Source organism: Solanum tuberosum, unplaced genomic scaffold (assembly GCF_000226075.1).
Source record: "Solanum tuberosum cultivar DM 1-3 516 R44 unplaced genomic scaffold, SolTub_3.0 scf00472, whole genome shotgun sequence".
Classification (NCBI taxonomy): domain Eukaryota; kingdom Viridiplantae; phylum Streptophyta; class Magnoliopsida; order Solanales; family Solanaceae; genus Solanum; species Solanum tuberosum.
In genome coordinates, this window is record NW_006239396.1 from 172,363 (window position 1) to 198,547 (window position 26,185).

The window sequence follows — 26,185 nt, forward strand, 5'->3', positions numbered from 1 at the left end:
ACTTAACTCAACAGAATAAACTCAATGCTATAGTTTAAATGATAACATCTTAGCCAAATTGGCAACTTCTGTCTCAAAACAAAGTATCTGCAAATACATAGATGAGAGACTCAATACTAACTGTCTGATTGTCTATGAAGCCTCTATAATACTGAGATGGATGTTGGGACAGACCCCTCAACATCCTAATAAGAAAAACTAGGAAAGCGAATAAATGAGTCCTCCGAAATGCAAGAAGGCGCACCACTGACTCTGGAGTGCTCGACTAGATCAACAGCGCGCTGGATGCTGATCCTGGTTACCTATGTCTGCATCATAATAAGATGCAGGCCAATTAGCATCAGTACATTGAATGTACGAGTATACGAGTTGGAATGCTAAACAACAACTTAAGCTTGAAAGGAGTACAAAGGAACACTTACCTTGGCTCTGTTCAACTCATGAATAACTGAACTCAATATAAAACAATAAGAGACATGCAATATATATATAAAGCTTGCAAAACAGTGTAAACAACTTAGTTCGTTAAAGATAAAGCAATAACAAACTCAACTTTACTTATATATAAAAGTAATATAACTTTTTGTGGGAGATTCTTTAACCGACAACCACCACTCTGAGCCTAAGTGATGATACAACGTTTTACCTCACGTTGCCTAAGGACCATCCTATACTTTGCCGTGATATAGGACCTTACTTAACTTAGTGGATCCATTAGCTTAACTTACGTGATCATCTAAAAAGTATGACCCGTTAACTCCCATGTTGGCTACATGATTCTTATGGAAAGTTGAGTTAATATGAACTCGCGTCCCCCATTCGGTGCTCAATACTACTCCCAAAATATACTTTAGCTCATATATGTTTTAAACACCTCTTTCTTTAGTTTGAGATAATTGCTCAAAGTTTAGCCCAAAGGCTCTCTTGGAATCGATGTTCCCTTTACTGAAAACTAGCCCAAAGACTCTTTTGGAAATCATAGTTCCTTTCTTGCTCAAAGTGAAAAACATTTATAAACTTCTTTGGGAATACTTAGTTCCCTAATAACTTTTGAGAAATGAACTCAACTCTTTACTCTCTACTTTACTTGAAATTTGAGCCTTAAAACGAAGTTTAAACGTTTAATAAAGACTCTTGAAAACTTTAAGAAACTTTGTTTTGACTTGCTTCTTAACTTCTAGACTTGACTCTTAACTTCTTTGACTTTGATCTTAACTTTCCTTGAATTGGATTATGGATTCAAAGTTCATAATCTCATGTCTATGGATGATTTCATGATGTTTAGATGTACCTTAGAGTGTTGGAATCAACTAGAAAACATAGTTACATCGCTTATGAACAAGTACGAAAAGGTGGGGAACGAATGGGGAGAACTGGCGTCCCTGGCGCTCTGGCTGGCACAACGCGCCAGAGGCCATACTTCAGAGAAGTTTTTGTGGCGCTCTGGCAGGCGCGACGCCCTTCCCTTTTTGCCTAGCGACTTCTAACTTTTCTCTTCCGTTTTTCATCTTTAAACTCCCCTAACTTCCATAATTCTTTCCCCAAACACTTAGGATCAATTGTACCCTCAATATACAACCAATCTAACTCGAAAAACAACCCGGAAACATGAATCAACTCACCCCCAAGAATCAACAACTCAACCAACAAGAATTCTACAATTTGTTCTTCAAGAACCTCACTTCTTCAACATGTACACAAATCAAAACCAATGGATTGAAACAAGTTGGTGTGTGGGTGAACTAACCCAACACGAAAAGATCTCACATACCTTAATAGGTATCACCCCCGACGAATTCCACTCACAAGCTTGGATGATCTTGACGAATTCTTGCATTTTTCTCCTGTTCTTTCTTCCTTTCTGTCTTCTCCTAAGCGTTCTTTAATTTTCCAAAACTGATTTAGGTTCTGTTTTTATCCCAATAACCCCTAAAATCAAATTAGGAAATAACTTAGAGGAAAGACTACTTTGCCCTTCCCTAAATCCGGATTGGAACTTTCCTCAATCCAACAGCCCAACTTTCGAAAGGCATATCTCACTCATACGATGTCGGAATTCGTAAACTCGGCGGCGTTGGAAAGATATATCCAAGGGCTTTACAACCATCTCAAGAACTGCTCCTAACTCATCCTGAGCTAGGAGTTATGACCGTTTGAAAATGGCAAAAACTCACTTTCTTAACTTAGACATAATTTTCCAGATTTCCTTAATCTTTCCAAAAGATCAATATTTTCAGATTTTTAACTCTTTCTAGTCGTTTCTAGGTGCGAGATGTTACAACATCCACATGAACACCATACAAATAATGGTGCCATATCTTCAAAGTGAAAACTACGGAAGCCAACTCTAGATCGTGGGTTGGATAATTCTTCTCATGAACTTTCAACTGGAGGCATAAGCTATAACTTTGTCATTCTGCATTAAGACACAACCCAGACCAACTCTAGAATATCGAAGAGGAAAAGTCTAATTTTCTTAGCCAACAACATCGTCTTAGACTTTTCTTTTTTTACCTTTGTTAATATGTCTGATCGATTCTGTTTGAGATTAAATTTTGAGTCTATTAATAATAACCTATTAAATGACCTTTTTTAGAAGTTTATGTGACATGAAATAGGAATTCTAGTTCATTATATCGATATTCAAGAGGAGCCAAAATTTAAATTTGAACGAATTAATAATTCATTCATTTCTTAACACTTAATATTGGTAGCGAAACTAGATAACATAATTAGTTGTATAAAAATGAAAGCTGAAGTCGAAACTTCAGCCAGGATAGAGCACCTTACCCCCTCAACCGCTACACTAATTCTTTACCTTGTGTCAACATTAATATATATAGAACTATAGGTATTTGTAATTTTTCAACGAAAGGTGTGGACACTATTTTACTTTTCAACCTTAATACATAAAAATAGAACATAAAGATGAAAAGTCTGATTTTCTTGACAATCAAGATTACTAGTCAAAGAAGAAACACTTCTTTTTTTTTTAATTGTCAAATTATTATTACTATCATCATGCATATAAATTCAAGATTTTGCAAGCCCATTTCTCCAATCTATTATCATCATAAAAAGAATCAAAGATGCAATACATTTCACTTACAATTGCATTTGCTATAATTTTAGTTATTTTTTTGAGATGGAGACTCTTGAATTGGTTGTGGTTGCAGCCAAGGCCTTTGGAGAAATGCCTGAGAGAGTTGGGCTTCAGGGGAAATTCTTACAGGTTGTTAGTTGGAGACATGAATGAAGTTGTGAAGATGGATGAAGAAGCAAAGTCCAAGCCTATTAAATTCTCACATGATATTGTACCAAGACTCATGCCCTTCATCCACAAAACAATCATTGATTATGGTGAGTGTTATTGGGATATATACTATTAATCGTACATTTAGATAATGATTATTTATTCAGTTTTAATAGATCATCTATTCGTTTAGGTGTTTGTTTACTGATATAGTAGACACGAGCAGAGCCAGCATATTGTTAGGGGTTCATCCAAACCCTTGGAAAATATTACTATTTATTCATGGTTAAAAAATTTTTTTATGTATATATAGTTGATGTCAAACCCCCTTCGATTAGTTCATGTGTTTACTTCTTCAGGTTTTGAACCCCATTATTAAAAATCCTAGCTCCGCCACTGATAGTAGATGATTTACTGTATAGAGTTTTAGCATATATAATCATCGGATCTTATATTATAAGTATAAAGATTTTTGTTCACAATCTAAGATGGAAATTGAACATGTCATCGGTAAGATTTTGTAGCACAAGATTGTATATAATTAATCTTGATTATGAGAATGGTATAGTTCCAACTTCTTGTGCTAGTGCATTTTGTATGTATTGAACGAGACAGAGCAGATAGTTGTTTTAGACTGATTGACAAAAGCATATTCTCTAAATACAATACAGAACATAGAGAGGAAAGAACACTAATGACAATAATGTGATAATTGAAACACAAGTAAACATAGGTGATAACCGAAATCCAACTATGTTGCTACGCTAAACTTTCCCTTATGTTAAGAGAATTCAACAACGCTTCGATGTTTTTCCCACTAATGATATTTTACTTACTTGCAGGTAAGAATTCTTTTATATGGTTGGGACCAAATCCAGCAATGCTCATCATGGAACCAGAACATATAAGGGAGATCTTGTCGAAGAGTAATATTTTCCAGAAACCTCCCCCTGCACTCACGAAGCTGCTAGCCGAAGGAATCTTGAGCTATGAAGCAGATAAATGGGCTAAACATAGAAGAATCATCAATCCTGCTTTTCACCTTGACAAGTTGAAGGTTTGATAAAGTCCCTTAACATTATTATTTAGATTATGGGGTAGCTTTGATATCTTACACTATCGAATCTTCTAAAAGATGAATGTTCATAATAAGTGAGATTAGTAATCTATGAAATAAGACATGTAACCTGGTCACCGTTAGTGTAAAAGTTCTTTATACTGTCAGTATGCCAACTCTAGTATATACTGATTGTTAATTTGTCTCTAATGCAATGTAAAATATACAGCATATGGTACCATCATTTCATTTGACTACTTGTGAGATGTTGAGCAAATGGGAGAAAATTGTCTCGACGGAAGGATCAGAGGTAGATGTGTGGCCATATCTTCAAACATTGACAAGTGATGCCATTTCAAGAACTGCTTTTGGAAGTAGCTATGAAGAAGGTAGAAAGATACATGAACTTCAACAAGAACTAGCCAAAATTATTGTAAAAGAGACAGAGGCAAGTTACATTAGGTAAGTTACCTTCATATTCTAACCACCATGAAAAATTCTTTTTGTGATTGAATGCTATTTTCATAATATTTTTAATGAATCGTAGGTTTCTGCCGACCAAAGAAAAGAGAAGGATGAACCGTCTACATCAGGAAGTACGTTCACTAGTATTGAGAATAATCAATAAGAGAATGAATGAAATTGAAGCAGGGGAGACGTCTAATAGTGATGACTTATTGGGCATATTATTGGAATCCAACTTGAAAGAAATCCAAGAGCATGGAAATAAGAAATTTGGAATGAGTATTGATGAGGTAATTGAAGAGTGTAAATTGTTCTATCTTGCTGGACAAGAGACAACTTCAGCTTTGCTTGTATGGTCGATGATTTTATTGAGCAAACACTCCGATTGGCAAGCTCGTGCTAGAGAAGAGGTTTTGCAAGTCTTTGGCAACAACATACCTGATTATGATAAGTTGAGTCAACTCAAAGTTGTAAGTTCATGATCTAACTACAAGGTTTTTGCATATCATCCTTTTCTACTCTTTTAAAATACCGATTTAAGATATATATACACCGACAATATAAAGGTATTTTTAGAGTATAAGAATAGTTCAATATTTGATAGTAGGTTGGCTCGTTTACCATTTTTATCAGGTTATCAATTAGTGTTTCATTTATCATAAGATAAGTAGCATAAAGGAAATCCCTTTTCATGAAGAATCTCGTGTTCACACAGTGTTTGAGAAGGGCCACACAAAGGGGCCGGGGTGTAATATAGGCAACCTACATGTCGATATCAATATTTTTGGTGACTTAGCTTGATAGTGTAAACCTCTTTTACATTGTTTGCGCATAGAAGTTAAACTCTTTCTAAGATGGTTGTTTTGCTACTTTAATACAGGTAACCATGATTATGCAAGAAGTTTTGAGATTGTATCCACCAATTTTTTTGATGGGTAGAGAGGTACACAAAGAAACCAAATTAGGCAACTTGTCAATACCAAGTGGAGTGCAACTCCTATTGCCAACAATATTGTTGCATCATGACCAAGAAATATGGGGTGAAGATGTTAAAGAATTCAATCCAGAGAGGTTTAGTGAAGGAGTCAATAGAGCAACAAAAGGAAAATTTGCATATTTTCCATTTAGTTGGGGACCTAGAAATTGCATTGGACAAAACTTTGCTATGTTGGAGGCTAAAATGGCACTTGCTATGATTCTACAGCAATTTGCTTTTGAAGTTTCTCCATCTTATGCTCATGTTCCTTATTCAGTTTTCACTCTTCTACCTCAATATGGTGCTCAACTAATTCTAAACAAGCTATAGAATACAGATAAGGTCTGCGTATATTTTATCCTCCGAATCCATTTCTGGGATTGTACTGAATATGTTTTTGTTGTTGGAGTTTCTTGTAGCCACGTTAGTTTACTATAGTTATAGTTAATATACACCACTATTTTGTTTTTTGCTTACATGGTATTGGGTTGTTATATTTTATTGATTGAAGGAGTAAAAACACACCTAAAAAATTCTAGTTTTTTGAGTTTTGTACTTAAACTATTATGTGTGCAAATTTCCTACATGAACTATCACAAAATATTTATCGAGATACGATACACCTCAACTATTGGTTGTTCACTTGTCCTACTTGAACGATGGTAATATTTCAGGTAATAAAAGAGAACAATTGATAGTTAAGGTGTGCTTTGATAAATAGTTAGTAATAGTTCAGGTAGAAAAAGGAAATATCTGATAGTTTGAGGTGTATTTTTGAACCTTCGTCTATTTTTTTGGTTGTAAAAAAGATGGTTTTTACTCTTGTTCATGATGAGGATATTAAGAGAACTGGAACTATACCCATCACCCATTTGTTAGTTCAGTCCATTTTGATTCACCCAATTTACTCCCCCTAAATTTTGGATGGTGTAATTTAAATTGACTAATGAAATCATATCATTCCAAAGACTTTTTTGTTTGATATTATTCATATATCAAGAGCCGACAATATAGACTAGGCCCATTGAACAGGACAAGTCCAATTCGTGATTTGATAAGGTTGGGTCGGGCTATGATTTTTGGAGCCTATTTAAGAACAAGACTTTTTAGATTGGCTCGAGTAAGCCCATTGGCCAATGTGGCTTAAGAAATGTGGGTTGGGCTTGTTCGTGGGCCAAATAAAAAATAATTAAAAGGTTAAACTATCATATTAGATATACATCCATATCATATATACTAATCTTACCTATACTTTTCAAATAACTACATACATTCCCACTAATTAATAACTTTATACCATATTATAAGTTAGATACATTGAGATACACTATTACTCCAAACCAAAAAAATTGGAGAAACAACTAAGACAACAAGGTTTCAATGGAAATTCTTACAAGTTTTTGTTTAATCGAATTGTACAAACAAAAACAAAATTAGGAAATTTGTGTTTACCAGCTGGGGTGCAACTCTGGTTATGTCACGATCTAAAAATGGAGGTGATGACACTTGTATATTTCCACCAGGGCCAGTCAGCCTCAACCCAACAAAACGAAAGAAATGCAAAAATAAAAAGCATGAACAAGATCAAAAATCACTCTGAAATCACATACATCATCATGTCGTAAGCCTCATGCAATAATATTATCAAATTAAGAATTTGTTGAATTATATATAATAATATTATCGAAAGTTGTTTGTCAATTGGATAAGTTTTCGTTTAGCAATTTTTTGTATAAGCTAGAGAACCTAAAATATTTTAAAACAAAATGATAATAGAAAGATTCTACACATTAGTTCTTATAAAAAAAAATATGAAAACCAATTCTTACATATTTAAAATATCAAGTTTATGATATGCATATCATACAAAATATATACAGTTATCTACTATTTCGTAAATCAAATCACCCAAAAACACTAGACTATAATTATCTCTATATTTAATACTATTTCCATTTAAAAAAGAATAACATAATTTAACTCGGCATGAAGTTTAAGAAAATAAAGAAAACTTTTCAATCTTGTGGTTCTAAATTAAAGTTAGGGATAAGGGTCTGAAAAATATCCCAACTTTGGTCGAATTTGCTGTTGCGATACTAAACTTTTATGATGACCTATTACCTCCCTAGACTATTTAAAATCTTATTTCCCGGATCATTGTACATTTCAATTTGAATTAGGCATTCTGTGTCCAACTCTAAGCAGTCCTTAATACCGTATTTTAAACATATATATTTGCCCACGTGGACATAAAAAATAATGTAAAATTATAAATAGTAATGTGTCCACGTGGACACATATATACCTTTAAAATACACTTAAATAGTTCAGGGAGTAAAAAATACGGTATTAAATAGGCTAGGGAGGTAATAGGTCCTCATGAAAGTTTAGTATCGCAACAACAAATCCGACCAAAGTTGGGGTATTTTTCAGACCCTTATCCCTTAAATTTATGTCAAATGTATCAAAATGTTTTTTAATCTAGTAACCTTAAACATGCTACGTCACTACATCAAAAACAATCATTAGCGGCAATTAATTAACGACAATAGTTTAATTGCCGCTAAATATGTAATCTTTAGCGGTAATTAATTAGCACTCTTTGTATATATCCCTAAAGCCTTTAGCGACATTGATTCTATAATAGCACTTAACTAATACCGCTAAAAATTATTTTTGTTATAGTGCGTGGAAAGTTGAAATTAAAAAATACTATTATCCAAAAAAGAAAAGGATCATTCTTTTCTAAACAAACTTAAAAGAAAAATATGTAATATTTTTTTAAACAAAGGAAGTAATATAATCCTTGTTCGACAAGGAAAGATAAAATAATTTAATAATTAGTCTTTCTTCCACAATAGAATAAGGGAGGAAATAACATTTCATATGCTAACCATTTTGACTTTCATATTTTTTTCTAAAACTTAGCAACCAAGCATTGGAAGGATGACCCTATTTCCATTTGACTTTGAATTGTAATTAAAAAAATGAAGATACATGAATACTGATCTCTGTACCAAGTGTTTATATTAAACTGATGTAATTTACTATAGTTAAATAATTTAATAGAGTGAATATATATACATTAATAAATCATGGTTAATTGATGTTATTATATATTTATACATATGATGTGCATCTATTAATTGATTTGACGTAAACACCTGATACAAATAAGTTTTTACTCATATGACATGTATTGCTTCATCAACTTCAAATAAAATATAATTTTGTTTGTGTCAAGCAATTTCTTAATCATCCACTTGTTTTATATAAGTGTGTATATATTTAGTACTAGTAGGAACAAAGAGCTAGCTTTCAAATAAAGCCTATAGTATGGAGATTCCATATAATTATTACAACTTAAATCTTGTATTATTTTCTTGTGCAATTATCTTAGTATTGAGATGGGCATGGAGAATCTTGAATTGGGTTTGGTTCAAACCAAAAAAGTTGGAGAAATGCCTAAGGCAACAAGGTTTCAAGGGGAATTCTTACAAGTTTTTGTTTGGGGATGTGAAAGAAATGATGAAAATGGGAAAAGAAGCTTTGTCAAAGCCTATTGATTTCTCACATGACATGATTTGGCCTAGAGTCATGCCCTTCTTCCACAAAACCATCAATAATTATGGTATGTATTCAACCTTAATTACTATTAGTTATACAATAGATGGATTTGAAGTTTATGGATTCAGAATGATGCAGTTTATAACAGGCATAATACATAAACGTTCCCTTTAACTTGACTTCAACTGACATTCATGCCCTCCAACTTTAGGTGTGAGCAAGTAGACACTTAAACTTGAATAAACTGATCAGTCCAAGTCATTTTCACTATCTTTCATTCAAATGTAGGTAAGAATTGTTTTGCTTGGTATGGGCCAAGACCAGCTGTGGTTATAGTGGACCCTGAACTTATAAGAGAAGTGTTAACAAAGAATTACATTTATCAAAAGCCTCCTGGCAATCCATTAACTAGGTTGGCAGCAAATGGGCTTGCTGGCTATGAAGCTGATAAATGGGCCAAACATAGAAGAATTGTCAATCCTGCTTTTCACCTTGACAAATTGAAGGTATTATTATTTATTACTATGAAGCTATATGTCCTTTCAATTTGTGTGAGATGTTCTCATCGATATCATCAGATTATAAGTATAGGTAGTTAAAGTTGGATATTGTGTTACATAAACTAAAACTCATTTGATTATCTATGGTGAGTTCCATAGGTTGAATTAAATATATTGCTTTCGGCTCCAACTATGTGTGGGTACAACGATGGAGGTAGCATTAGACAGAACTTGATAGTTTTGACACAAATCATGTATATGTGATAAGAAATTTAGTAAATATGTACATAAACTAAATTTAGAATCCATTGACTAGCATTTAAAGTTTCTATTCTAGAATCTAGAAAAGCATAAAGTTCAAATAATCCTGGATCCATCTCTGTCACGAGGATGGATCTAGTCCTTAATTAAGGTATGAGTTCACGTGAACACAATCACTTTTGTTTATACCCTTTATTGGTATTAAAAAAAATCTATAAAATATACTTGCAAATAAATGATTATGAATCTAACTATCATTTTATGTTAATTTGAGATCATTGTAAAAACTCATAAACTTCAAAATCAGGATTCACCTCTATCTATGTGTACATACATAAAAAATATTTCAAATATACGCATATAACAACTTCATACTTATTTTGAACCAATTGACTTTAGATTTTGAATTCGCATCTACTATTGATTGCTTTATGTGCAGCATATGCTTCCTGCGTTTCAATTGACTTCTTCGGAGTTGTTGAAGAAATGGAAGGAAATTATCTCGAAAGAAGGATCAGAGATAGATGTGTGGCCATATCTTCAAACTTTGACAAGTGATGCAATTTCTAGAACTGCATTTGGTAGTAGTTATGAAGAAGGAAAAAAGATTTTTGAACTTCAAAAGGAACAAATGGGACTACTTTTACAAGTAGCACGTTCATTATACATCCCAGGATGGAGGTACATCTACTATTTAAATGTTGTCTTTATTTTAAAGTCACGCAAATATAATCCTTAGAAAAATTATCCTTTCAGACAACGTTATACACAAGGCTAATGTTTGCTCATATAAGGACATTATTATAATTATCCTTAATTTCTTGACTTAACCATAGGTTTGTACCAACAAAAACAAATAGAAGGATGAAACAAATCTTTAATGAAGTGGGAGCATTGATATTAGGAATCATCAAAAAAAGAATAAAGATGATTGAAGATGGAGAAATACATGATGACTTATTGAGTATACTATTGACATCCAATTTACAAGAAATCCAACAACATGGACATAAAAAATTTGGTATGAGCATTGATGAGGTGATTGAAGAGTGTAAATTATTTTATCTTGCTGGACAAGAGACTACTTCAGCTTTACTTGTGTGGACAATGATTTTATTGAGCAAATATCCTATTTGGCAAGAAAGAGCTAGAGAAGAGGTTCTACAAGTGTTTGAAAGTGATGAATTTGACTATGACAAGTTGAATCACCTAAAAAGTGGTAAGTAGACAAATTTCTATATTTAGTCTGTATAAAAAAGAATGTCACATTTTAGTTTTAGAATTTTTCAATATATCGTTAGGGAGATCATTTATAACACACACATTACAGAGAGAATGTTATTTTGTTTTGTTAAGTCAGCCTAAAGATACTCTTAACATAATATTCAACTATTTGTACCCCTTATATATTGTCATGATGACACTAATCACTAGTGATATTTTTCTTTTTAATAGGTTACTATGATCTTAAATGAGGTTTTAAGGTTGTATCCATCAGGATATTTTATTAATAGAGTGGTGACCAAAGACACAAAGCTAGGGAATGTGTGTTTACCCTCTGGGGTGCAACTTTTGTTGGGAACAATTTTGTTGCATCATGATACTGAAATATGGGGAGATGATGCAATGGAGTTCAATCCTGAGAGATTTAGTGATGGAGTAGCCAAAGCAACAAAAGGACAACTTGTGTTTTTTCCTTTTAGTTGGGGTCCAAGAATATGTATTGGCCAAAACTTTGCTATGTTAGAGGCAAAAATGGCAATAGCCATGATTCTCAAACACTATTCTTTTGAACTCTCTCCATCTTATGCTCATGCTCCTCATCCACTATTGCTTCAACCTCAATATGGTGCTCATTTGATTTTGTACAAGTTGGAGAAATGATCATTTGGAACTTATTATTAGATTTATATCATTGTAATCATCAACTATATATGAGTGAACATGCCTGCTCTTTTTTTCTTGTAATAGAGATCATTATACACTTCAGTCAATATAATTATGTTGTGTGGTTTTGAATGCAACTTGCTTGGAAATATTTGAAAATATTATGTATCTTACCACTAATAAAGAGTTTTGTTATCATATATTGAGAAAGATACACTTAGATACATCTATTTTTGCTACCAGAAATACTAAAATAGGGTGAGACGGGGAGGGAGGCGGGCGAGAGTATGTTATGTATCTCAAAAACATGCGAATAACGTTAGATACACACTTATACATGTATATGTATGTATCTGGTGTGATTCGCATGTATTAGGGATGCCAGATACATAGGAGAGTGACGAGCGAGATGGGAGAGAGGCGAGGGAGGTGAGTGTGATTTGTAATGTATCCCAGATACATGCAAATCCACTTGGACACAATGTATCCTGAGATACATGTATTTGGGCACACCAAAATTTGGTAATTAAAATATGTAATATTGCAAACTAGAGTGTATCTAAGTAATTAGCTCCTAAACAAATGAAATTTAAGTTTCCCCACTTTAATATATTGTAGTATATTACCGTATGTCTTATTTTCTATGTTATTATTCTACTTTTAATAAACAATTATTCATAGTTATCTATCTTTTATGTGACTTAATTTTTAAGAGTTCTCAAGACAATCAATTTATAAAAGTCAAACTCTTAATACTTATAATTGCAAACTTATTGTTAATTAATTCTCATCAGTGTGCAGCATATGTTTCCTGCATTCAAATTGACTATTAGTGAAGTGTTGAGAAAATGATTTTATTGTGCAAACATCCCAATTGGCAAGTAAGAGCTAGAGAAGAGGTTTTACAAGTGTTTGGAAGTAATGAAATTGCCTATGATAAGTTGAATCAACTAAAAGTAGTGATGAGTACTATTGCCTACATGCTCAATTATTTTGAACATTTTTGTTATGACGATAGTGTTCATTCGGTATGCACGTACTTTAATTGGGTACTTCTCAACCAAAGATTAGGCAGATGAGAAGAAATTTCTTAGAGTTTTTTTTGTCTCTTACTTGAACTATATTGTCCCATGATTTTCACTTGCGTCATTGTTAAGCAGGCCACACTTTTGGATTAGTTTTATGAATTGCTTGTCAACTTTCACTTTATTGCACTGAAGTCAATAAACTACTCTTTGTAATGAAGAGTCTCTCAACTTTACTTAAGTATCACAAAACGTCACTAAACAAATTTTTGTGACAAAAATATCACTCAACTTTGTTTAGGAAAAAAAAAAAGACATGGTGATTGTGGACATAATATCATTCTTATGATACTTCAGTATAGTTGAGTGACTTTTTTGTTACAAGAGGAAAATCATAAACATAAAGTTCACTAATATTATTATAATAAAGTACTCCACTCTTATACAAAACAATATATGACTTCACTTATACATAACTACTATGTCAATCCTTAAACTCCTAGTTACTTGAACTATAATTTAAGAAAAATACATATAGCATGACTCAAAAGACAACACATGACCACTTCTACAACTTGTGCATGATTAATTGAGCACCATATTGTGGTTGAAGCAATAATGGATGAGGAGCATGAGCATAAGATGGAGAGAGTTCAAATGCATAGTATTTTAGAATCATGACCATTGCCATTTTTGCCTCTAACATAGCAAAATTTTGCCCAATACATATTCTTGGACCCCAACTAAATGGAAAAAATACAACTTGTCCTTTTGTTGCTTTTGATATTCCTTCACTAAATCTCTCTGGCTTGAACTCCATTGCATCATCTCCCCATATTTCAGTATCATGATGCACTAACATTGTTGCTAATATGAGTTGCACCCCAGAGGGTAAACACAAATCTCCTAATTTTGTTTCTGTATTTACCATTCGATTAATCGTGTATGCTGATGTATACAACCTTAATACCTCGTTTAAGATCATAGTCACCTATAAAATAATAAATCACAAGTTAATATAGCCATTAAAAATATTGATTTAGATAAAGTAGAATTTAGAACTTGATTACCATTTTGATAATATTTAGGTGCAGTTGAGTAACATTATCATTTAAAAACTTTTGGTGATATTGAGTAAAGTTGAATGACTTTTTATTACAAAAAGTAGTTTACTAACTTAGGTGCAAAAAATGAAAGTTGGCTGAAGAGTATGGCCTAGTAGTCAATAATGTGATATGAGTGAAAATCCCGAAAACTCCAAGAATATTTTCCTCATCTACCTAATCTTTGGTTGGTGGGGTTTCCTAAAATATATTTATATATAAAGTATCCGATTGATGTACTACTTGCAAACTGACCTGGATACCACCTTAATAACAAAAAAAGTTAAAAATAATTGAACATGTGTATGGAATACTTACTACTTTTAGTTGATTCAACTTATCATAATCAAGTTCATCACTTGCAAACACTTGTAAAACCTCTTCTCTAGCTCTTTCTTGCCAAATAGGATACTTGCATAATAAAATCATTGTCCACACAAGTAAAGTTGAAGTAGTCTCTTGTCCAGCAAAATAGAACAATTTACACTCTTCAATCACCTCATCAATGCTCATACCAAATTTCTTATTCCCATGTTGTTGTATTTCTTTTAAATTGGATGTCAATAATATACTCAATAAATCATCATGTGATTCTCCAGCTTCAATCATCCTCATTCTTTTATTGATAATTCCCAATATAAGTGCTTTTACTTCATAGAAGATTTGCATCATCCTTTTGTTCTTTTTAGTTGGCACAAACCTATAGTTCATGATCATGATAACATTAATTATTGTTAAAAAAATCAATATACAAGAAATATCATAGAGTACTTAGAGACACGTAAATACGCTTCTTGAAGATAGTTGAAGTTTGTTTCACGAACTAATAAAAGAATGATAACACAATACTGTCTTTCACATTCAACTAAACCACATGTTTTTTTCAAAGGGGAAACAACGGTTTTAGTCCTTGTATTATTACGTAATTTCACTTTTAGTCCCTGTATTATTTGATGTTGCATATTTAACCTTGAATTATTTGAAATGTGTTGTTTTGGTCATTGAAATTAACAAAAGTTAACTATTAATTAATTTAACATAAAATTAAATAAAATAAAGGATTGGTGATTCTAAATGCTTGAAGAATTATGTATATAAAGTCTGCAACACGAAATTTTTATGCGATTATCCATCCTAGTTCGACGTACTTATTTTCAAGCATGCTTAACTTTGAAGTTTTATTCAGAATTCATAATGAAAAATAAAATAATATATATATATATATTCATTTTTGAAATTAATTCAATTTGTTCTTTTTGAAGTTCAAAATTCTTTTTTCCTTCTTCATAATTACTGCCAAAAGCAGTTCTTGAAATTGCATCACTTGTCAATGTTTGAAGATATGGCCACACATCTATCTCTGTTCCGTCTTTCGAGACAACTTTCTTCCATGTGTTCAACATTTCATTAACAGTTAATTTGAATGCAGGTAGCATATGCTGCACATTAATAAGAATTATCACAAACTTAATATTTATATATATTTAATAAATCTTCTAACACATATATGTAACTTCAATCTTCATTTCTGCGCACAGTCAAATTATGACAAAGAAATTGAAACAAGAGAAATAATAAGTAGTAAGAGAAATGGCTTCAATGTTTTTGTTTTACTTTTTGTTTTAGTCAGTTTCCAAAAACAATCTCTCTTTTCTTCTTTTTTTTGACAACTCTATTGTTTTAAACTTTTGACATACTTAAGATTACAAGATTAAAAACCATTTTTGTATATTCTATATATCTATAGTTTAAGACAACGAGATATCAAGAGTCTTCTTTACTTTGTTAAACTTCTTGTCAAAGTGAAAATTAGACGTCCAGACAAATGAATTGAAACAAAAAGAGTATAACAAAGTTTCAAAATGGCTAAAACCTTCAACTTGTCAAGGTGAAAAGCTGGATTGAGAATCCTTCTATGTGTGGCCCATTTATCTTTTTCATGGCCCGCAAGCCCAGATATTACCAACTTAGATAGTGGGCTGCCACGTGCCTTATGATAAACATAATTCTTTGTTAACACCTCCCTTATCAATTTGGGCTCTGTGATAAGGACTGCTGGTTTGGGCCCAATCCACACAAAACAATTCTTACCTACAAAATTGAAGTGAAAGGGAAAATTACGCGATATAGCGACTTAAGTCTATTAATTTTTATATGTATGTATGTATGTTGTATGACGATCACTATACGTATGTATGATTGTATGTATATGTATCTATGACGGTACGACAAATGTATGTATACATGTATGATTGTATGTATGTATGCCTCTAGTGTATGTATGATATGTTTTTTTGAAAAGAAATGTTACACAATTATATAGTTACTAAGTAATTTTTGTATGAAAGGCATGGATTGATAACCTACAAAATATTATAAATAGCTTCCTTCAGAACTTTAGTCTAGTGATAAGAACAACACATCACATGATGTGTATGTTAAAAGTGTACGTCAAGGGGTCCAAACCTTGTTGAAGACATAAGGTCGATATTAAAGTAAAGAATGATAAAAGGTTGGAATCATTATTCACCCAATATTAGTACAATATAAGAGCTTAAGTCATAGATAATGTGTAATTTACACAATAAACTCATCTAAAAATATTATTTACTATCGTAGATAAATGTGATCTGATGATATAAAATTTTATACACCAATGATATTAGTAAAAATTTATACATAACTAGATCAGTTAAAAGATACCAAATAGTAAATGCATAAAAGGGTCATATTTGCCCATTTACTTACCATAATTTGTGATGGTTTTGTGGATGAAGGGGTTGATTCTAGGCCAAATCAAGTCATGTGAGAAATCAATAGGCTTGGATGTAGCTTCTTCAATCATCTTCTTCATCTCTTTCATATCCCCATACAACAACTTGTAAGAATTTCCTTTGAAACCTTGTTGTCTTAGTTGTTTCTCCAATTTTTTTGGTTTGAACCAAACATAATTCAAGATTCTCCATGTCCATCTCAATACAAAGATAATTGCAAATGAAAATATTGCAATTTTTAAGTTGTAATATGATATTTCCATATTCAAAAACCTAACCCTTCCCTCACTAGCCTCCAATATGATAATACCAAGTTTCATGCTCTTTATTATGATATTAGTACCATATATATACATACTAAATGAAGAAAATGAAGTTTTAAATTAATAAATTAAAAGTCATAAGGGGTTGCTACTTGTTTGGTTAATGGAAGAAGGTGATATATCAGATAATTAAGTTTGGAATAAATTTATATCTTTAATTTAATTTTACATATCTGTTTATTTCATTCAGTTTGATATTATTTTATCTCATCTTCTAAGTATTCAAATTAATTATAAAATTATAATTTCAAGATAACTTAATTCGTGAATCAAGGTAGTGATCAAGAAATTATATTCCAACCACACGTATTTGAAAATTCAAAAAAATCCATAGATTTATTGCACGTCATTTTCTCTATCAATCTTTTTCTTTATCTTTGTGTCTAGACTATTTGGACTTATCAACTCTTATTAAATTAAGAATAATCTTCCCTTTTAGAAAGAAAAAGAAGATCTTTTACTATATATTAATGTAGATATTTGAAGCAAAAGCAATGAGGGAACTAGAAAGTTTAAATATAAATATTAAAATACAACAATGCCATACAATTTGAACCTTGACTTAAAGTTGAACCTTAAATAAAAATAATGTGAACCTTTAACTTAATTTGAACCTTGAATTAAAATAATATGAACCTTAAATTAAATTGAGCATTGGAAGAAGATTAGTCTTTATTGAACCTTAGATTAATTTAAAATAAGATAGACTCCTTTTGTTCACTTTTACTTGTCACAGTTTGACTTGACACACTCATTAAAAAAATAATAAATGATATAGGTATTTTATCAAACTCTTCTCTATAAAATGATGTCTTGGAAAAATGATTTGAAAAATAAGTATTTAATGTTGAGGGTAAAACATGAAAACAAAATTATTATCTTTTTTTGATATGTAAAAGGTGACAAGTAAAATGTTATTTTAGTTGTGTGACATTTTCTAAAGCAGATCAACAAAAAATAATGCATGAGATCTTCATCATGACTTTTTCTTTTGTTCAAATTATAAGTAAATATAGAAAAGATCATTTCCTCGATAACATTTCTTGAATTCAACTTCATATTACTTAATTTCTTGAATTAACCATATAGGTTTGTACCAACAAAAACAAATAGAAGGATGAAACAAATCTTTAATGAAGTGGGAGCATTGATATTAGGAATCATCAACAAAAGAATAAAGATGATTGAAGATGGAGAAATAGATGATGACTTATTGAGTATACTATTGACATCCAATTTACAAGAAATCCAACAACATGGACATAAAAAATTTGGTATGAGCACTGATGAGGTGATTGAAGAGTGTAAATTATTTTATCTTGCTGGGCAAGAGACTACTTCAGCTTTACTTGTGTGGACAATGATTTTATTGTGCAAATATCCTATTTGGCAAGAAAGGGCTAGACAAGAGGTTCTACAAGTGTTTGAAAGTGATGAATTTGACTATGACAAGTTGAATCACCTAAAAGTGGTAAGTAGACAAATTTCTATATTTAGTCTGTATAAAAAAGAATGTCACGTTTTAGTTTTATAATTTTTCAATATATATATCGTTAGGGAGGTCATTTATAACCGCACATTATAGAGAGAGTGCTATTTTATTTTGTTTAGTCAGTCTAAAGATATTATGTTAGATACTCTTAACATAATATTCAACTATTTGTACCCCTTATATATTGTCATGATGACACTAATCACTAGTGATATTTTTCTTTTTAATAGGTTACTATGATCTTAAATGAGGTTTTAAGGTTGTATCCATCAGGATATTTTATTAATAGAGTGGTGACCAAAGACACAAAGCTAGGAAAGTTGTGTTTACCCTCTGGGGTGCAACTTTTGTTGGGAACAATTTTGTTGCATCATGATACTGAATTATGGGGAGATTATGCAATGGAGTTCAATCCTGAGAGATTTAGTGATGGAGTAGCCAAAGCAACAAAAGGACAACTTGTGTTTTTTCCTTTTAGTTGGGGTCCAAGAATATGTATTGGCCAAAACTTTGCTATGTTAGAGGCAAAAATTGCAATAGCCATGATTCTCAAACACTATTCTTTTGGACTCTCTCCATCTTATGCTCATGCTCCTCATCCACTATTGCTTCAACCTCAATATGGTGCTCATTTGATTTTGTACAAGTTGGAGAAATGATCATTTGGAACTTATTATTAGATTTATATCATTGTAATCATCAACTATATATGTGTGAACATGTTTTTTCTTGTAATAGATCATACACTTCAGTCAATATAATTATGTTGTGTAGTTTTTAATGCAACTTGCTTGGAAATACTTCAAAATATTATGTATATTACCACTAATTAAGAGTTTTGTTACCATATATTGAGAAAGATACACTTCGATACATATAATTTTGCTACCAGATACACTAAAATAGGGTGAGAGGCGAGCAAGATGGGGAGGGAGGCGAACGAGAGTTTGTTACGTATCCCATATATATGTGAATCACGCTAGATACACACTGTATACATGTATATGTATGTATCTGGTGTGATTCGCATGTATTGGGATACCAGATACATAGGAGAGTGGTGAGGGAGATGGGAGAAAGGCGAGGGAGGCGTGTGAGACTTGTTATGTATCCCAGATACATGCAAATCCACTTGGATACAATATTATCCTGAGATAAATGTATCTGGACATATCTGAACACATCTGTGAAAGTCACAAGGAACTAACTCAACGCCTAAAAGGCTAAAACAAGCTTGGAACCTCCCAAAAATCAACCAAGACCTCAGCTAGACCTAAAATCATTCCCCAAACCCAAGTGAACTTTTGGAATTCCGATCCGAGCACCCGAACCCCGAATATTAACCAAAGTCAATTCAAAGGCCAAATTTCCAAAAATTCACAACTTAGGACCTCAAATCCTCAAAAAACTCTAAATCTAAAACCGACAACTTTCGCAGATCAGATTTCACATTTCGAAACTGATGGAATCAATGAAATTCCATTCCGACACTTGAAACTCCAAAAGACACTGAAAACCACTTTTTTAACAACTTAGCCTTTCAAACTCAAAACTTACCAAATTCTCAACTTTAAACTCAAAGTTCAAAACCAACTTTCAAAACTCAACCAAAAATCGTTCAGAGTCGATATCGGAAGGGAAAAAACGGTAAATTCACGAAAGTTTCCAAAAATGACCAACCGAGTTATTGCAAAAAGAATGGAAGAGGAAAATCATAAACATAAAGTGCACTAATATTATTATAATAAAGTGCTCCACTCTTATACAATACAATATATGACTTCACTTATACATAACTACTATATATGTCAATCCTTAAACTCCTACTTACTTTAACTATAATTAAAGAATAATACATATAGGATATAGCATGACTCAAAAGACAACACATGATGACCAATTCTACAACTTGTGCATGATCAATTGAGCACCATATTGAGGTTGAAGTAATAATGGATGAGGAGCATGAGCATAGGATGGAGAGAGTTCAAATGCATAGTGTTTTAGAATCATGACCATTGCCATTTTTGCCTCTAACATAGCAAAATTTTGCCCAATACATATTCTTGGACCCCAATTAAATGGAAAAAATACAACTTGTCCTTTTGTTGCTTTTGATATTCCTTCACTAAATCTCTCTGGCTTGAACTCCATTGCATCATCTCCCCATATTTCAGTATCATGATGCACTAACATTGTTGCTAATATGAGTTGCACCCCAGAGGGTAAACACAAATCCCCTAACTTTGTTTCTGTATTTACCATTCGATTAATCGCGTATACTGATGTATACAACCTTAAGACCTCGTTTAAGATCATAGTCACCTATAAAATAATAGATCACAAGTTAATATAGCCATTAAACATATTGATTTTATAAGAAAAAGTAGAATTTAGAACTTGATTACCATTTTGATAATATTTAGATGAAGTTGAGTGACATTATGATTAAAAAACTAATTTAAAAACTTTTGGGATTATTAAGTAAAGTTGAATGACTTTTCTATTACAAAAAGTGGTTTACCGACTTAGGTGCTAAAAAATGAAAGTTAGGCCGAAGAGTATGACCTAGTTGTCAATAAAGTGATATTAGTAAAAATCACGAAAGACTACTTCGAATTTCAATACATAAAAACTCCAAGAATTTTTTTCTCATGTATTTGGTTGGTGGAGTTTCCTGATATATTTATATATAAAGTACTTGGTTGAGGTACGACTTGCAAACTGACCTAGATACTACCATAATAACAAAAAAGTTCAAAATAATTGAGCATGTAGGCAATACTTACTACTTTTAGTTGATTCAACTTATCATAATCAAGTTCATCACTTGCAAACACTTGTAAAACCTCTTCTCTAGCTCTTTCTTGCCAAATAGGATACTTGCATAATAAAATCATTGTCCACACAAGTAAAGTTGAAGTAGTCTCTTGTCCAGCAAAATAGAACAATTTACACTCTTCAATCACCTCATCAATGCTCATACCAAATTTCTTATTCCCATGTTGTTGTATTTCTTTTAAATTGGATGTCAATAATATACTTAATAAATCATCATGTGATTCTCCAGCTTCAATCATCCTCATTCTTTTATTTATAATTCCCAATATAAGTGCTTTTACTTCATAGAAGATTTGCATCATCCTTTTGTTCTTTTTAGTTGGCACAAACCTATAGTTCATGATCATGATAACAATAATTATTGATACAAAAATAAATATATAAGAAATCTGATAGAGTACTTAGAGACACGTAAATACGATTCTCGAAGATAATTAAAATTTGTTTCACGAACTAATAAAAGAATGATAACACAATACTATCTTTTACATTCAACTAAACCATATATTTTCAATTGGGAAATAGCAGTTTTAATCCTTGTATTATTACATAATTTCACTTTTAATCCCTGTGTTATTTTATACATATTTAACCTTGAATTATTTGAAATGTGTTGTTTTGGTCATTGAAGTTTACAAAAGTTAACTATTACTTAATTTAACATAATATTAAATAAAATAAAGGGTTGGTGATTCTAAATGCTTGAAGAATTATGTATATAAAGTCTGCAACACGAAATTTTTATGCGATTATCCATCCTAGTTCGACGTACTTATTTTCAAGCATGCTTAACTTTGAAGTTTTATTCAGAATTCATAATGAAAAATAAAATAATATATATATATATATAACATAATATTAAATAAAATAAAGGGTTGGTGATTCTAAATGCTTGAAGAATTATGTATATAAAGTCTGCAACATGAAAACTTTATGTGGTTATTCATTTCTCAAGCATGCTTAACTTTGGAGTTTTATTCAGAATTCATAATTGAATAAAAAAAAAAATTCTTACCTCCATCCTGGAATGTATATTGAGTGTGTCATTTTTGAAATTAATTCAATTTGTTCTTTTTGAAGTTCAAAATTCTTTTTTCCTTCTTCATAATTACTGCCAAAAGCAGTTCTTGAAATTGCATCACTTGTCAATGTTTGAAGATATGGCCACACATCTATCTCTGTTCCATCTTTCGAGATAACTTCCTTCCATATGTTCAACATTTCGTTAACGGTCAATTTGAATGCAGGTAGCATATGCTGCACATTAATAAGAATTCAAGAATTATGAAAAGCTTAATATTTATACATATTTAATGAATCTTTTTAATACATATATATTTAACTTCAGTCTTTATTTCTGTGCTCAATCAAATCGAAACAAGAGGAATAGTAAGTAGTAAGAGAAATGATTTCAATTTGTATTACTTTTTGTTTTAGTCCTGTTCAAAAACAATGTCTTTTTTTTTTTGACAACTCTTTAATTTTAAACTTTTGACATGACATGTTTAAGATCACAAAATTAAAGATCATTTTGGTATATTCTATATTTTAAACGAAAAGATATCAAGAGTCTTCTTTACTTTGTTAAACTTCTTGTCAAGTCGAAATCAGACAAAAAAATTGAAACGAAAAGAGTATAACAAAGTTTCAAAACCTTCAACTTGTCAATGTGAAAAGCTGGATTGAGAATCCTTCTATGTGTGGCCCATTTATCTTTTTCATGGGCCGCTAGCCCAGATATTGCCAACTTCAATAGTGGGCTGCCACGTGCCTTCTGATAAACATAGTTCTTTGTTAACACCTCCTTTATCAATTTGGGCTCTGTGATGAGGACTGCTGGTTTGGGCCCAAACCACACAAAACAATTCTTACCTACAAAATTGAAGTGAAAGGGAAAATTACGCGATATAACGACTTAAGTTTATTAATTTTTATATGTATGTATGTATGTTGTATGACTATCACTATACATATGTATGATTGTATGTATATGTATTTATGATGGTACGACAAATTTATGCATACATGTATGATTGTATGTATGTATGATATGTTTTGAAAAGAAATGTTACACAATTATTCAATTACAAAGTAATTTTTGTATAAAAAGCATGGATTGATAACCTACAAAATATTGTAAATAGCTTCCGTTAGAACTTTGGTCTAGTGGTAAGGAGAACACATCACATCATGTGTATGTTAAAAGCGCATGTCAAGGGGTCCAAACCTTGTTGAATACATAAGCTTTATATTAAAGTAAAGAATGATAGAAGGTCGCACTCATTATCCACCCAATTTCTATCTTATCACATTAGTACATTTAAAAGCATAATTTACCCAATCAACTCATCTAAAAAGGATATCTATACGTTAAACTCCTTAAAAATTATATTTATAATCTTTAAAAGATGACATACTATTTACTATCGTAGATAAATGTGACCTGATGGTATAAAATTTTATACACAGTAAAAATTTCTATATTATCAAACCAGCTAAAAGATAACAAATAGGGTCATATTTGCCCATTTACTTACCATAATTTGTGATGGTTTTGTGGATGAAGGGGTTGATTCTAGGCCAAATCAAGTCATGTGAGAAATCAATAGGCTTGGATGTAGCTTCTTCAATCATCTTCTTCATCTCTTTCATATCCCCATACAACAACTTGTAAGAATTTCCTTTGAAACCTTGTTGTCTTAGTTGTTTCTCCAATTTTTTTGGTTTGAACCAAACATAATTCAAGATTCTCCATGCCCATCCCAATACAAGGATAATTGCAAATGAAAATATTGCAATTTTTAAGTTGTAATATGATATTTCCATATTGAAAAACCTTATCCTTCCTCACTAGCCTCCAATATGATAATACCAAGTTTCATGGTCTTTATTATGATATATATATATATATATATATATATATATATATTATATATATCAGTTTGGAATAAATTTATACCTTTAATTTAATCTTACATATCTATTTATTTCATTCAATTTGATATATATATATATACACACACTAACTACTACTATAGATAATGAGAAGAAAGTGAAGTTTTAAATTAATAAATTAAAAGTCATGAGGGGTAGTTTGGTTCATGGAAGAAGGAGATATATCAGATAATTAAGTTTGAAATAAATTTATACCTTTAATTTAATCTTACATATCTATTTATTTCATTTAATTTGATATTATTTTATTTCATCTTCTAAGTAAAAGAAAATAATCACAAAACTATAATTTCGAATAATTTAATATGTGAATCAATCGACTCCTTAGGACCAATGAACTATAATGGTCCAACCACTCATCTTTGAAAGTTCAAAAAAATTCCATATTGCATTATTGCGCGTCATTTTCTCTATCAATCTTCTTTTTCTTTATCATTATGTCTAGAGTATTTGGACTTGTCTACTATTATTAAATTGTGTAAAATCTTCCTTTTTAGAAAGGAAAAAAAGAAGATCTTTTACTATTAATGTAGATATTTGAAGCAAAAAGCAATGAGGGAACTAGAAAATTTGAATATAAATAATTTGAACCTTGAATAAAAATAATTTGAACCTTAACTTAATTTGAACCTTGGATTAAAATAATATGAACCTTAAATTAAATTGAACCTTGGAAGAAGATTAGTAGTCTTTATTGAACTTTGCATTAATTCAAAGGAAAAATGCATAAATACCTCCAACCTATGTCCGAAATTTTAGAGACATACTTATACTATACTAAGGTTCTATTACTCTCCGAACTTATTTTATAAATAATTTTCTACCTCTTTTCGGCCTACGTGGCACTATCTTTTGGGCCAGCACGTGTTGAAATTTTTTTTAAGCTATTTGGTTAATAGTGCCACATATGTCGAAAAAGGGTAGAAAATTATTTATAAAATAAGTTTGGAGAGTAATAGAACCTTAGTATAGTATAAGTATGTCTCTAAAATTTCGGACATAGGTTGGAGGTATTTATGCATTTTTCGTGCATTTTTCCTAATTTGAAATAAGATAGTACTCCTTCTGTTCACTTTTACTTGTCACAGTTTGACTTGGTGCACCCATTAAAAAAATGGAAAAGGGTCAAATACCCTTAAACTATCTGAAATAGCTCATATTTACCCCTAAACTATATTTCGGCTCAAAACTACCCTTCTCGTCAAACTATTGGATCAAAAGTGTCTTTCTTATTAACAGAAGTTGTTAAATGCCATGAGGATGCCACATTGCACGCCAATAGGGTTCCATTGCCTCATAGACTAAAAGGAAGGGGATAAAAAATACCCTTAAACTATTTGAAATAGCTCATATTTACCCTTAAACTATATTTCGGCTCAAAACTACCATTTCCGTTAAACTATTGGGTCAAAAGTGTCCTTCTTATTAATAGAAGTTGTTAAATGTCATGTGGATGCCACATTGCACGCCAATAAGGTTCCACTGCCACATAGACTAAAAGGAAAAGGATCAAAAATACCCTTAAACTATCCGAAATAGCTCATATTTACCCTTAAACTATATTTCGGCTCAAAACTACCCTTCTCGTCAAACTATTGGATCAAAAGTGTCTTTCTTATTAACAGAAGTTGTTAAATGCCATGAGGATGCCACATTGCACGCCAATAGGCTTCCATTTCCACATAGACTAAATCCCTAAATCTTAA

The 26,185-nt window shown here is 31.4% G+C and overlaps 5 protein-coding genes across 6 annotated transcripts; 3 read left to right on the top strand and 2 right to left on the bottom strand.

Annotated features, from left to right (window-relative positions):
• Positions 1-3,032: 3,032 nt before the first annotated feature.
• On the top strand, positions 3,033-6,194 carry LOC102582271 (cytochrome P450 CYP72A219-like). Its single transcript, XM_006364029.2, has 5 exons — positions 3,033-3,360; positions 4,096-4,310; positions 4,540-4,772; positions 4,858-5,245; positions 5,656-6,194. Exons 1-5 carry the CDS (start codon positions 3,090-3,092, stop codon positions 6,079-6,081), a joined length of 1,533 nt encoding a protein of 510 aa, XP_006364091.1. The 5' UTR covers positions 3,033-3,089; the 3' UTR covers positions 6,082-6,194.
• Positions 6,195-8,964: 2,770 nt separating this feature from the next.
• Positions 8,965-12,117, top strand: LOC102582604 (cytochrome P450 CYP72A219-like). Its single transcript, XM_006364030.2, has 5 exons — positions 8,965-9,382; positions 9,607-9,824; positions 10,519-10,760; positions 10,916-11,297; positions 11,535-12,117. Exons 1-5 carry the CDS (start codon positions 9,088-9,090, stop codon positions 11,961-11,963), a joined length of 1,566 nt encoding a protein of 521 aa, XP_006364092.1. The 5' UTR covers positions 8,965-9,087; the 3' UTR covers positions 11,964-12,117.
• Positions 12,118-13,399: 1,282 nt separating this feature from the next.
• LOC102582942 (cytochrome P450 CYP72A219-like) lies at positions 13,400-17,215 on the bottom strand. The gene is made up of 5 exons (XM_015303778.1): positions 16,843-17,215; positions 15,968-16,185; positions 15,306-15,533; positions 14,413-14,808; positions 13,400-13,982 (listed from the first exon to the last, which is right to left on the bottom strand). The coding sequence occupies exons 1-5, from the start codon at positions 17,186-17,188 to the stop codon at positions 13,560-13,562; spliced, it is 1,611 nt and encodes a 536-aa protein (XP_015159264.1). The 5' UTR covers positions 17,189-17,215; the 3' UTR covers positions 13,400-13,559.
• Positions 17,216-17,999: 784 nt separating this feature from the next.
• LOC102590495 (cytochrome P450 CYP72A219-like) lies at positions 18,000-19,439 on the top strand. Its single transcript, XM_006364051.1, has 3 exons — positions 18,000-18,028; positions 18,281-18,662; positions 18,914-19,439. Exons 1-3 carry the CDS (start codon positions 18,000-18,002, stop codon positions 19,340-19,342), a joined length of 840 nt encoding a protein of 279 aa, XP_006364113.1. The 3' UTR covers positions 19,343-19,439.
• Positions 19,440-20,398: 959 nt separating this feature from the next.
• LOC102583270 (cytochrome P450 CYP72A219-like) lies at positions 20,399-24,409 on the bottom strand. 2 transcript variants are annotated; one of them, XM_015303777.1, is made up of 5 exons: positions 24,062-24,409; positions 23,179-23,396; positions 22,540-22,727; positions 21,473-21,854; positions 20,399-21,008 (listed from the first exon to the last, which is right to left on the bottom strand). In XM_015303777.1, exons 1-5 carry the CDS (start codon positions 24,348-24,350, stop codon positions 20,586-20,588), a joined length of 1,500 nt encoding a protein of 499 aa, XP_015159263.1. In that variant the 5' UTR covers positions 24,351-24,409; the 3' UTR covers positions 20,399-20,585. The 2 variants fall into 2 exon arrangements, with proteins under 2 accessions (XP_015159263.1, XP_006364094.1); XM_006364032.2 differs by having other exon boundaries at positions 22,540-22,781.
• Between the last annotated feature and the right edge of the window lie 1,776 nt (positions 24,410-26,185).

Excerpts from the sequence above, each read along its gene's own strand:
- LOC102590495 (XM_006364051.1), top strand. The coding sequence starts at position 18,000 with ATGTCTTGGAAAAATGATTTGAAAAATAA. Across the intron at positions 18,029-18,280 it reads AAAAATGATTTGAAAAATAA|GTTTGTACCAACAAAAACAA; the intron begins GTATTTAATGTT and ends TTAACCATATAG. Across the intron at positions 18,663-18,913 it reads AGTTGAATCACCTAAAAGTG|GTTACTATGATCTTAAATGA; the intron begins GTAAGTAGACAA and ends TCTTTTTAATAG.
- LOC102583270 (XM_006364032.2), bottom strand. The coding sequence starts at position 24,350 with ATGGAAATATCATATTACAACTTAAAAATTGCAATATTTTCATTTGCA. Across the intron at positions 23,397-24,061 it reads CAAAACCATCACAAATTATG|GTAAGAATTGTTTTGTGTGG; the intron begins GTAAGTAAATGG and ends TCAATTTTGTAG. Across the intron at positions 21,855-22,539 it reads ATATACATTCCAGGATGGAG|GTTTGTGCCAACTAAAAAGA; the intron begins GTAAGAATTTTT and ends CATGAACTATAG.
- LOC102582942 (XM_015303778.1), bottom strand. The coding sequence starts at position 17,188 with ATGAAACTTGGTATTATCATATTGGAGGCTAGTGAGGGAAGGGTTAGG. Across the intron at positions 16,186-16,842 it reads CAAAACCATCACAAATTATG|GTAAGAATTGTTTTGTGTGG; the intron begins GTAAGTAAATGG and ends TCAATTTTGTAG. Across the intron at positions 14,809-15,305 it reads AAATGAATATATATATATAT|ATCATGAACTATAGGTTTGT; the intron begins ATTATTTTATTT and ends AATGTTATCATG.
- LOC102582271 (XM_006364029.2), top strand. The coding sequence starts at position 3,090 with ATGCAATACATTTCACTTACAATTGCATTTGCTATAATTTTAGTTATT. Across the intron at positions 4,311-4,539 it reads TTCACCTTGACAAGTTGAAG|CATATGGTACCATCATTTCA; the intron begins GTTTGATAAAGT and ends TAAAATATACAG. Across the intron at positions 4,773-4,857 it reads ACAGAGGCAAGTTACATTAG|GTTTCTGCCGACCAAAGAAA; the intron begins GTAAGTTACCTT and ends AATGAATCGTAG.
- LOC102582604 (XM_006364030.2), top strand. The coding sequence starts at position 9,088 with ATGGAGATTCCATATAATTATTACAACTTAAATCTTGTATTATTTTCT. Across the intron at positions 9,383-9,606 it reads CAAAACCATCAATAATTATG|GTAAGAATTGTTTTGCTTGG; the intron begins GTATGTATTCAA and ends ATTCAAATGTAG. Across the intron at positions 11,298-11,534 it reads AGTTGAATCACCTAAAAAGT|GTTACTATGATCTTAAATGA; the intron begins GGTAAGTAGACA and ends TCTTTTTAATAG.